The 12,015-nt window shown below is 33.9% G+C and overlaps 2 protein-coding genes across 4 annotated transcripts; both read right to left on the bottom strand.

Annotated features, from left to right (window-relative positions):
- Positions 297 to 5,728, bottom strand: LOC109355569 (proteasome subunit alpha type-3). Its single transcript, XM_019598793.1, has 10 exons — positions 5,512 to 5,728; positions 5,196 to 5,235; positions 5,031 to 5,114; positions 4,328 to 4,401; positions 3,627 to 3,713; positions 3,451 to 3,535; positions 3,271 to 3,317; positions 1,248 to 1,313; positions 762 to 852; positions 297 to 562 (listed from the first exon to the last, which is right to left on the bottom strand). Exons 1-10 carry the CDS (start codon positions 5,613 to 5,615, stop codon positions 491 to 493), a joined length of 750 nt encoding a protein of 249 aa, XP_019454338.1. The 5' UTR covers positions 5,616 to 5,728; the 3' UTR covers positions 297 to 490.
- Positions 7,208 to 11,693, bottom strand: LOC109353507 (mitochondrial import receptor subunit TOM20-like). Of its 3 annotated transcripts, none has more exons than XM_019595811.1 (7): positions 11,489 to 11,693; positions 11,062 to 11,140; positions 10,275 to 10,444; positions 10,055 to 10,102; positions 8,924 to 9,010; positions 7,788 to 7,953; positions 7,208 to 7,526 (listed from the first exon to the last, which is right to left on the bottom strand). In XM_019595811.1, the coding sequence occupies exons 1-6, from the start codon at positions 11,585 to 11,587 to the stop codon at positions 7,822 to 7,824; spliced, it is 615 nt and encodes a 204-aa protein (XP_019451356.1). In that variant the 5' UTR covers positions 11,588 to 11,693; the 3' UTR covers positions 7,208 to 7,526; positions 7,788 to 7,821. The 3 variants fall into 3 exon arrangements, with proteins under 3 accessions (XP_019451356.1, XP_019451354.1, XP_019451353.1); XM_019595809.1 differs by having other exon boundaries at positions 7,208 to 7,533; positions 11,489 to 11,692; XM_019595808.1 differs by having other exon boundaries at positions 7,210 to 7,953; positions 11,489 to 11,692.

Raw genomic sequence — 12,015 nt, 5'->3', positions numbered from 1 at the left:
TGAACATAAAAAATTAATTATGAAATATGTAATTTATTTAATTAAATATATTTAAATTTTACAGTTTTGGCATTAATATTTATCCATCACTGAATGCAAATACAAAATAAAAGAAATCATCCTCTATATTATATGCTTATCCTGCAACAGCCATAAAAACTATATTTTAGTGCCTAGAGTTTTATGTCTAGATTAATTTTTTTATTCAACATTTGCTCAACTACAAGAATGCATTAGAGTGGTATGCTTCTAATCTTATGTATGCATATGATTGTGCTAAATGATAGAGAAATTCCAATGGTGTGCACAAGAGAAGAATTATAATTCAACATCAAAATAAATGTAAAACATTTCTACAAGAAACAGGAAATCAACAAGGACATTTAATCATGAAGCATACAAAACCCAACTATTAAAGTTATTGCATTTGCTTAGAAGTTCCACAAATAATATTGTGAAATACATCTCCATAATAGTATTTCTGAATCCACTAATCTGCATCCATTTCTTCAAGAGCTGCTTTGGCTGCTGTCTTGGCTTCTTCTAGAAGTGCATCAGGGACCTGTACATATTTAATTCATTAGTGATATGTAGACTAACAAGTTTAAAAAATACTAATCAATATCTACCCTTCCATGCTCCGACCCTGTATCTACCCATCTTAGACCCCACTAGGTGGAACCCTCGAGTATTGGAATGCCCTTTTGAAACTAGCGAAATTGGCCTAACAAAACCATATTCATGTAAAAGTTAGGCCTTACCTTTTGGTGTTGGCGGTTCGATTCATCGCAGACCCAGCTCATTTCTAGTTCAAAATCTTTATCCTTTGCCTCATCATGAACTCCATATATACTGTGAGGTGCAGAAAAACAGAAGAAAATTGTTGTAAGTAACATTTCACATAATGGAATTGGGTTAGATAAGGAGTAGCATGTTCAGGAAAAAGAAAGTCTCTTCCCTTTTGTTTTTGTAAAAAGCCCAAATAAAAATACCGATAATTTTTTCCGGTGTTAACTAAGGATGAGCATAATACTACTAAGATTTAGTTACACTAAGTATATATTACCAAGGATACACATACTCAGATCATTGACACTGATCACAATTTCTAACAATGGGCACATAACATCAAACGGATATAAAGTTATCCATCCAAATCCAAATACAAAACTAGCCACGTGTCGAATTAAGAATATAACAAACAAATAACTAGGAATACTACATAAGCCAATAACCATGATACTTACATCTTGGCTACCTCAATAACTCCCTGTCGGCAAGTCATATCGGCAAGCTTTAACTTTTCAATCTCCCTGCCATGAAATTAACACAAGAAATTAATATCATACTAAGTCTGATATGAAATACCAATATCACATTTGAACTATATCATGAGATTAAACTAAGTGAAATATTTGAAGAGTATAACATGAAAAGTGTAATCAAAGAAATCGATTCAGTGCAGCTTAAGAAAGAAACAACTACTGTATCAATTACTCTTTAAAAATGAAAAGCACATCATCCACAAAAGTCAAAAATATTGCACTACATTTCTAAACTACATTCAACCTTCCCTTGCTGTGTTTTTTTCATATTTATCCAAACATAATCATCCATTTTACACCTTATTACCACACAAAGAATGAAGATGACGTAGAAGCATGCACACCCGCATCTGCGTGCAGAGTGTTTTTGGTACTACCAAGGGTGGTATCCATTCACCTTTTTGGTAAGGAACTAATCCCTTTTTGGGGGTATGGCTGTCCCTCCCAATAGGTGTCGCTCCTAGGAATCGAACCCTTAACCTTTTAGTCGTTCTGGGGATTTAGTGGGGCCTTACACCACTAGATGAATGTCCTGTTGGTATCTGTGTGCACAGTTAAACCAAAGAAATACAGTCTTTATTTTATACCCTCCCCCTTGAACCAAATTTTGATAATTGAAGACACTGCCCATACTTCTAGGGCCCACTTGAACACCTCCTCCCAATTGCTATTGCTGCCACATATAATGAAATTAATTCTACCAAGTGACACTCTAAATTAATGACAAGTACTTGGAATTTGGTTATGAATCCACTATTTTCTGTGTCTGGGATGAAGATGCCAGAAATAATACATCGGAAAGTGCAAAAGAGGAGATTTGCATTAGAGACAATGGCTAAATGATTAGGGAGAGAATTCTAACTTAAATTAGTGTTTTCTAGCTTAGTTCATTCACTTGAAGCAATTAGAAGCAAATATCAAAGTATGAAAAAAACAAACTGAAATTTTTTTTATCACGGATTATCCTACAAACAAGCTACACTTGAAGAAGCTCCTACGAAGCAATACTGCCTGTGTTGCATGTGTACACAGATATTGGGAGTGAATGTATGAACCTGCTGCGAATCAGACACAGGTTTGCACTGGATGCGTACCCAGTTTGTACCCATCACCCACACAAAAAGTAAAGTGCTTTCGGGTGTGGTTCGCCAAACTCGTCAAAACAACGTCGTTCTCGGCAATGTTTTAGTTTTTTCAAGTGTTGTAATCGAATAACCCGTGTCGGCAGCACTGTGAGTAGAGATGGCAGAGAAATCCCATCGCCTGCAGGCTGCAGCAATTGATCCACAACGAGATGATGAGAGTGATAACTGAAGAGTGAGGCTGGAATTTGAGGGTGTAAGGTAGTAGAAATAGGAAAGAAGTGATGAGGGAATGGGAAAGGAAACAATAAACAGGAGAGGCCAAGAGGGGGTGATGCAGTGCCGAATAGACTAGAAGCCACCGGAAATGAGAGGCGCTGAGTAGAGAAGGGGAACATGATAATAGTGGGAAAGTATGAATAAGAGGGAAAGAGGAAAATAGCAGTGACATCAGAGGGTAAAATGGGGAAAAGTGAGTGTGTTATTAATATATTCAAGCCCTGGAATCTATATGTTCTAAATTTTCTTACTTGTCTGATCATAATATATATATTAGAACCTAATTTAAATTGTTAATTGAGATGATACAAAGTTGCTACTCTTTCTCTTGACGTGCCTGTACACTAGTTTTCAAGAAAATTTCATACTCGCGTACCCGGTATGTACCTGTATTGGTGCATAGCAGATTACTACTATTCAGCTTCAGCAGTTATTGTCAAAATTCACAAAATGAATAAAGTCGAGTATACAGATAGAAGGAGGATAAGATATCCTCTTCCTAGGCTAGAAAGTAAAAAAGAAAATCTCCATTGTTGTTAGACATAGAACAAAGTCACCTTAGATTAATAAACATATGCACTTACGTTTTAGCAGCCTGCCTACCCTTCCCAATTGCAGCACCAAAATATCTCTACAACAAATTCCAAAACCAACAATTAAGTACAAAAACAACACATGGAACTGCCGGAAAAATAATCTAAAAAATTAGGGTAATGTTTAAAAAGTCCTGAAGGTGCTATCAAATAACAAAAAAGTATACTCACATAGGAAATACCGGAAGGTTCAACCATGTACAACTGTGGACCATCTCTGTCATAACCTCCTAGTATGACACCGCATCCAAAAGGCCTGCAGCACCATCATAGATCGGTTATATTATTAATGTGAAATGAGGAAATATAACTTCAAAATAACCACAAGAGTGTCAGTTTCATCAAACCTTAGCCACCAATATAGTGTACAAAGGTGCACATAACTAGCTACACGTTCAGCAAGTTCCTTAACAGGAATTTGGTCACCATACACACTGAAAAGACAAGCAAGCTAAAATAAACATATTTGTTGTAAAAAAAAATGGAGCACAAACATTTAATAAAACCTTGGAGTTAAGATATCTATATAATTGAATTTACACTGAAGAGTATCAAAACCAAAAGTCAAAGGGATATACAATAAGTTTATTAGTACACATTGTCCCTTGCTTTGGTCATCAACCATCAAGCAACATCTTAAGAATGCTATAATAAACCGAAAAAATATCATTAATTAGTGACACGTTTACAACCTACAAAATTTACTATAGTAATTCATTAAATTTGGTAGCTATCACTTATTTCCTTGTGGAGCTTTGGCAAAAAATAAGCACTTAAAATAAGAGTGACTTCAAAATTAAAAACAAGAATGAGTCATTGTACGAGGTTTCAATTAGTCTGCCAAAACTAAGTGAAATTTTATGGCAACTACTTTAATAGCTACTGTTTTGGAACATAGCAACATAACAACAACTTTTAATTAGTCCAGCTATCTTTTATGACAGAAACACATCCAATTAGTTCGTAAGAAGACGATGTATGAATATCATGTTTAGAGAGAAAAAAGGGACAGGACATTCTTCACTTGTTGCAAGAGAATGTAGTAAACCTGTCATAATTAGTTGCTTCAGACTTGGCCCTCGCAACAATTTGCCTGCCATCGGCTGCTAATCCTGCCACAGCCTAAACTTGGAAGAAGATTCATGCATACATCAGAAGATGTTCAAAACATCAAAGCAACTACAATGCAACAAATGACATTATAAACCAAAAGACAACTAAAGAAAAAGCATCCCCCGTCGCAAAGATTGACTTAGTTATAGTGATATGCCGACTGCTTTTTTATTGCATAGCACACAGTGTACAAAAGAATCTATATTATTGACACGAAATTATGACCTCCTTTCTAATAACATCACATCAAATTCATAGACCATGAAAACATGTGCATAGTACGAGGGTGGTAATCTAGAATTGATATGCTAATCCCATAGGACCTCTACCAATTCATGAAACAAATAAACATCAATATTACAGCCACAAAAAAGTAACTACCACAAATCAATGCTACTTATCCGATACAACATCATCGTCCAGTAATGGAGACATCATCTTTATATGTACAGCATTAAAACTTCTTGACTTTATTTCACCTTAAAAGTTCAATTCCTCACTTCAATACAAATGCAATTCCAGCATCTCTCTTTTATGTAACCACTTTTTTTTGTTATTACAAAATCAAAACATATAGAAATAGCAATTTAGAAACAAAAAAACACAATACGATAACAGAAAAGTAAACAACACAATACCATCCCAGAATGGCGATGAACCGAGTGTATTCTTCTATTAGAACCAGGCAGCATCATTTTTGAAGGAATAAGCTTCTCAACTCCCTACAACCAAAACCCAAGTCTCAAAATAATAGAAATTCAAAAAAAATCACTGAAATACCCAAAAAATGCAGATCAACATACCAGCACAACCCCATCTTTGCATTTGATTCCAATAACAGTACTGAAATGAATAAACAAACTTTAAATCAATTCTAAAATCCCATCAAGTCAAAACAGAAAAACTCATCTAATGGGTCAAAAATCTAATTTTTTTTATTTCAAAAATCAGCAAACAGAAGACAAAACAAGACCCAAAAAACAAAACTTTTTTTTTCAAAACCCTCATTGAATTTCTACATTTCTATATAAAATAAAATGTGAAAAAAAAGCATTTTTGAATTGAACCCAGATGATGAAATAAAGAGTAAAAAGTGATGAAAGTGGAAATGGTAATTACCCGCTATTATCAACAGCTTTGGCAGCATACTCGATCTGAAAAACGCGACCATCAGGTGAAAAAGTAGTGACTGATAAATCATAACCTGTTCCTATGCTACTCATGATTATTACTTTGTTGCTTCTTTAACTCTTCTTTTCTCCTTCTTCTTCTTCGTTGTTGTTGTTTTTGTTCTCTGCAAAACCAATCTCAAGGGTTTTTGTTAACTTTCTTGTTCATTTTTAGTCACTCTGTAAAGTTCATTAATTGCATAAATGTCCCTAATCTTTCCAATATTGTTAATTAGTACTTCATAAGGGCCAACCCAAATAATATACATAATAATTTATCTTGACCCACTAACTGCAAGCCCAATTTAGAAGAAACCTTTGTTTCAAAAATGGGTCATGTGAACCTTTCTTCTTTTTCGCCACTTTCTAATATATTTTTTGGTACGTATTTCCTTACTAGGTAAGGAAGTAATTCCTTTCGGAATGTGTGGTTGTCTATCCCAATAAGTTTTATTTCGAGAAATTAAACTCTTAACATTTTCGTTATCTTAGGGATTTAGTGGGGCCTTACAGCACTAGACCAACAACTTAGATTAATATTTTTCATGTAATCAATGATATTTCATCATCATGAGTAAGGAATTTATATCTTTTGCTCTTTCTAACGGTATCATTTCTAATAATTGAACATTTGACATTTTAGCCTATACAGTATATTTATACATAAATTTGACAATGTTTTACCTTTTTGTCATTTGATCAATAAATTTTTTAACTAATATATCTTAAAATTATACATGTTTGATATTGCAATGTTAGATATAATGCACGTGAGTTGAGTAATTTTGCAATGTTTTTTTTTCTGAAATGTTATATAATTTGTTGATTTTTTTGTTACAAATTGTATCCTCACCGGTGAGAAACTAATCACTTTCAAGCTGTGTGGTCATCCCTCCCAACAAATGTCATTCCCAGTAATTGAACTATTGACTTTTTAATGGATCTGGCAGAATCTTACATCAGTAAACCAGTCTCATGTTGTGAGAAACATTTATCCATTCACGCATTTATTATATATCATTATACTATTGGAACAAAGATATGCAAATGATATAGTTTTCGGAACTCTTTTATAAATTGTAATGAAATCTTACTTGATGATTGAGATAAAATATGGGTAAATGTCTGTGTTGTATCTTGTGTCCTCACTCTTGTTTTGTGATCATTTTTATTTTACTAACAAGCATCTTACCAGATTAAGCATGCATATAAGAAACACAATTCAATGTAGTTTTTCATCCATTCTCAATATGATAGATAGAGTGTCACGTTAATGACACATGGTGATAACATGTAACACCCAAAAGGAAATTATACATGACACTGCACTAGAAGTGAATCATCACACCAGAATCAAACACCTCATTGTTCAACCAAATCATCATAATCCCTTCACCAAATTAATGTATCCCCTCACCTAAATAAAAACTACTACATCATTTATGTGTATTAAGTATATTTGATGTGAATAGTAAATAATGCATGATATAAAAACTTTTATAATATCGATGCATATATTTTTTTTCCCTCATTTTAATAACATTCATAGAAAACCTCCAACTACCCAATTCATAAACACGCATTTAGCTGTCATCACAAATTTTTATCACATAAAAAGGCACATTACAATATTTAAACACCATATAAATCATGGAATATATTCATTATTATTTCAAAATTCTGATTTCTGTTTTTTATGGTCTTTGACAAGGTGTTCGTACAAACATAACTGTGATATTAACCCTCAAGTGGAAGGGTGGATAGGTTGGAATTCAAGAGCTACTCTTTCCAAAGTGACTACTCCAGGATTTAAACTCGTGACATTAAGATAAAGTTCATATCAGATCACATTTCTCTTGCAATGCAACTAACCACCTGGGTTGACAACTAAATATCTTGATCTCTGAACTGACTGTGTAACAAGTTGCAGCTTCGGCACAACCCGGAAATCAAGAGCAACCATACCTGATAACTAAACAGTTTCACCCCAAATTAGATCTTCCCTCCAAATAAGGCTGATATGAAGGATTTAACAGAAACTATAAAATGCTTTTTTGTTATTGCAATACATTGGAAAGATCTAGTGATAGCATATTTAGCTGCTCAGCCGAATTATAATATGATAAAACTTCATGTAATGGATGAGATAATAGTTGCACCATTAAAAACATAACTACTGAGAAAATTTTAAAAATAAGGCTCATAGCAAATGTGATTCTTAGTTACCAATAACGCATCAAATCAAATCAAATGGCTTCACTTATCGTGCCAGTGGAGGAGGTGGTGGCGTGTTTGTTTTTGCAAATCCCACCCAGGCAACAATGCTAACAGCTAGAATTACCCATCCAAATATGTCATACTTCAGATCGCTGCTTTTCTTTTTCTTCTGAGTCTGAAAAGAAACCAAATATGTTAGGCTAAAAATGAGCACAACTCGGGTATGAAGATCAGAGTTTCTATCTGCATATTAGCAATTCCCTTCAATTTGTTTTTGGTGAACCAATGAAGACAGCATAGCCCATAAAGCGGGTGACAGAACAAACAACGGTCCAATACAACCAAAAGAATTTATCTCAAGACCCGATAAAACCCAAGATTAGTTCTTATATTTAAAAAGGGTTTGTGATCCATTACCTTCAACTTCAAGGAATCAAAAGCTTAAAGTCAATCTTAAAAAACTGAAAACATTAGCTCTTAAACATTAAATATATCACTTTTATGTTAACATTGCATGTTTGGGTTCCTTAATAGCCCTTAGGGAAATGGATAGCAACACCCTATTTTAAAATTTTAAAGAATGTCTAAATATATGCAACCCTTAGGGCAATGGATAGCAACACCCTATTTTAAAATTTAACAAATATCTAAATGTATGTTCACACGCGCACACTAGCCATTTCAAAGAGCAAATTCACCATGTCATCAATTCAATCTAACTCAATCCCACAAATACATGACTCACGGAACTCAGATACAAACAAAGTTGATTTGATGCAGTTTTGCATCCCGGACATCTAAGTCCTTGTCCTTCACAATAAATCATGCATTTTTCACCAGAAAAATAACTTTTGAATAACATCAATTGTACACAGAAAGGCACAGTAAATTCCAGTCAACAAGCTCCTTATTCCACTGCAAGAACACTCCTTCAATGTTCCCCACCATTGGAGAAATTTCATATATGGATGAACACATGAACTTTCAGTTACTAAACCCCAGTGCCAAAACAATTCATTAACACTGGAAAAATATGCTATGTATGGGTGCATAGAGAAGTCAAAAGAAAAATATGAAATTGCATTAATTACAACAACAGCAAGGTAGAGATAAACAAGTAAAGCACTGAAACTTTTAAGTATTACCTTTGTGCCTGAAGAAGTAGAAGGTCCAGTTGCCTGCTGCTGTTGACCAAATCCATGCTTATGGATTTCTACATGCAGCTCGGGAGCCTTAAAAAAATGGCGTTAGTAGTTAAATTCACCCAGTATCCAGTTTGAGAACAAGTTGGTGAACAATTTTTTTAAAATGAAAGAGCATATAAGAAGAAATGAGAATAGGAGAGGGGAGGATAAGTTACTCTCCAAATTCACCAAAGGACCGAAAAAAAAAATAAACACAAAAAGAAACATATCAGTTTAAAGCATAATCCAGAACCATAGTGAAACAGATTAACAAGCTCTAATCTAAGACCCCAAAACAAGGCCACAAACAGAGACCAATTTACTAAGTATTAACATTTAGCTCGATAAACATGAAACATTCTCAGTTAGAAAAAACTCCATCAAACAGTTTGTTTATATATAACAATAAAACGTCATTTTGGTTCTTCAAATATACAATAGCTACCAAGTTAGTCATCCAAAGAAAATGACCACCAAATAAGCCTTGAAAGTTTAAAAAGGCCACCAAATTAGTCCTATGAGAATCTTTTGGGTACTACTATGTAGCGGCCATTTGAAGCTCCAGGTAATTATTCGGTAGCCATTTTCTATGGAGGACTAACTTGGTGGTCATTTTCTATGGAGGACTAATATGACGCTTTACTCTATATATAATTCATCAATAGAATATCTCCAAGTCCCACACTATTAAGTTCATTCCACATTCATGGATCAAGCATCTCTTCATAGTGGTACCCAATGGTCCATATTCCACAAGTCAAACCACAATTTCTTAGTGTCATACATAACTGCTAATAATAGAACATTTTACAGGATTTCTTTGCAATTTAGTGTGTATGAAGTTAGTCATACAAAATTAAAAATCCAAAATTATATTTTGCAACTCCACCTACATTAGAGTTTTCTTTACCTAGACCGTAAAAAGATTAAAAAGCCCGTGACAAAAACTGAACAAAATAGCAATAGCCATTTCCATATTACATAGAGGGACATATCAGAGCTTTCAAACACAAAGTAAATGACAAGGTGCAAATTTAAACAGCGTGAATGCATTATAACGGACTACAAAAACCACTCCAATAAAGGACATACCTTGGCAGCCATTTCCAACGATTTCTGGTAAAGTTCATTTGTAGGGTCCTACAGAAAACAAAATAAAACAACTCTTTTGAACCCAGGTGCTCATTATGTTCCACAGCTATACGAATGGAGCTGACTCTTAGGGATATCAACTCATTTATAAATTAGTTTCACAAGTAAACTACTTCCGATAAATTGATACGCTGTCACTGGTACTGGGCCGAGAACGTACCTCATCAACAGCTTGCTGAAAATACTCAGCTGCCTTATCAAAATAAGCTTTGGCCTCTTCCTGATCTGGAATTAAAAATGCTTGTGAAGTGTAAGCATTTCCCAAGCACCAAAGAGCATCATGCTTCTTGGGATTAACAGTTAGTGCCTCCTCCAGCTTGGAAATAGCCTCTGCAAATCGAATGGTCAATCCACAATGAAAATTCAAATGTGAAGTCGAGGAATGTTCACAAAAATACTAAGGGATGTTTGGTATGTTTTCTATTTTTTGTTTTCCATTTCCATGTGATTTTGCTCTCATTGAGTCATTGATATAACTATAGAACAAGAAAGCATGTCTTCCCATTTTGATCACAAAATGAAAATAAACTAATAAAGGTGGTATTCTCGTACTTATAAAAAAAGTATCAACTAAAAAAGAGAAAACAAAACATCAACACTCTTAAATTTGTTAGCTAGATGAATTGAATTTGATCAATAGAGTGTAAATAGAAATAGCGAAAAAATAACAATGTTAAAAGAGAAAATGGACACCGATCAAATCTCAACTGCATTTTTTTCAAAAACCATAAACATTACCTATTTCTGTTGGACCAAGTAAGACACCACGTCTTGAACCAAAACCTTAAGGCATTAGTTCCATGGGAACTACCTTTCCTTCTTATAAACTCTTTCAATCCTCCCCGCATATCCAATGTGGGACTTCACACTTGAATAAACCCAACAATTTCAAGCTTGAATTCACTAAAAATATACCTTTTTAGGATAAAAAAGGACAATGAATTTACCTTGAGTTATCTTCTTGGACTCGGGAAAACTCTGAAATTGAGACAACTCTAATAAAGCTCCACCCCATCTTGTCAAGTTCTGCAAATACTAGATATTATAAATGAACTATTTCTATAAGAATTGCAGAAAAAGTTTCCAACGAAAATCATCCTCACATCAATAACTACATCAACCGAGCCTTAATCTCAGTAAGTGAGGTTCGTATATTGCTAAAATAATGTCATAATGTTCTATCATTCGTCGATAAAATATTTATCTCTAAATCTCTCGTAATCTATAGACCTCTTCCTCTAGAAGTTAGACTAACTCTTCTTATGAAGTCCTCATCCGAATGTTTAAAAAAACAAACAAAAAAACAGAGTAATTAAGAAAATAAAGGAAATAAATTGATGAAATTAATGAAGAAAATAATTAAAAGAAATAGACATCAGCATCAAGAGGGTTATTGGCATATTGGGCTTGAGCGGTGTTAGAAGCATGCTCGAAGAACAAGAGGCGATCCAACTCGTTCTGTTGCAAATCCATCCTTATCACTATCAGTTACCCAAACACTTACTCTACGGAGATAAGGTTTTAGGAGATAAGGTTTTAGCCTGTGTTTCGGGTTTAGTATGTAGGAAAATTTGTTTTCCCTTCCCGAGGTGATAACTCGAAACCCGACAGGTTCTGAATGTTATTATTATTTTTAACACCACTTAATTCAGGTTCGGGTTTCAAATTTCGGTTCTGATTTTGAATTTTGAATTCAGAGGCAGGTAAATACAAACTCAACCCTTATTTACCTTATTTTCATTCCTAATTCTCTTCTATTAGTCATTTATTACTTATTAAATATTCATTTTTTTATATTTTTTTAGAGAATTATATTGTTTCGCAACAACAACAAAAATAATGTTATGTGAAAAAGAAACTTAAAATTAACAATATCCAATTTATGCATATTTTGCACTAGA

Source organism: Lupinus angustifolius, chromosome LG08 (assembly GCF_001865875.1).
Source record: "Lupinus angustifolius cultivar Tanjil chromosome LG08, LupAngTanjil_v1.0, whole genome shotgun sequence".
Lineage (NCBI taxonomy): Eukaryota > Viridiplantae > Streptophyta > Magnoliopsida > Fabales > Fabaceae > Lupinus > Lupinus angustifolius.
The sequence above is the reverse complement of the archived record's forward strand: the minus strand, read 5'-3'. Positions and strand labels throughout refer to the sequence as shown.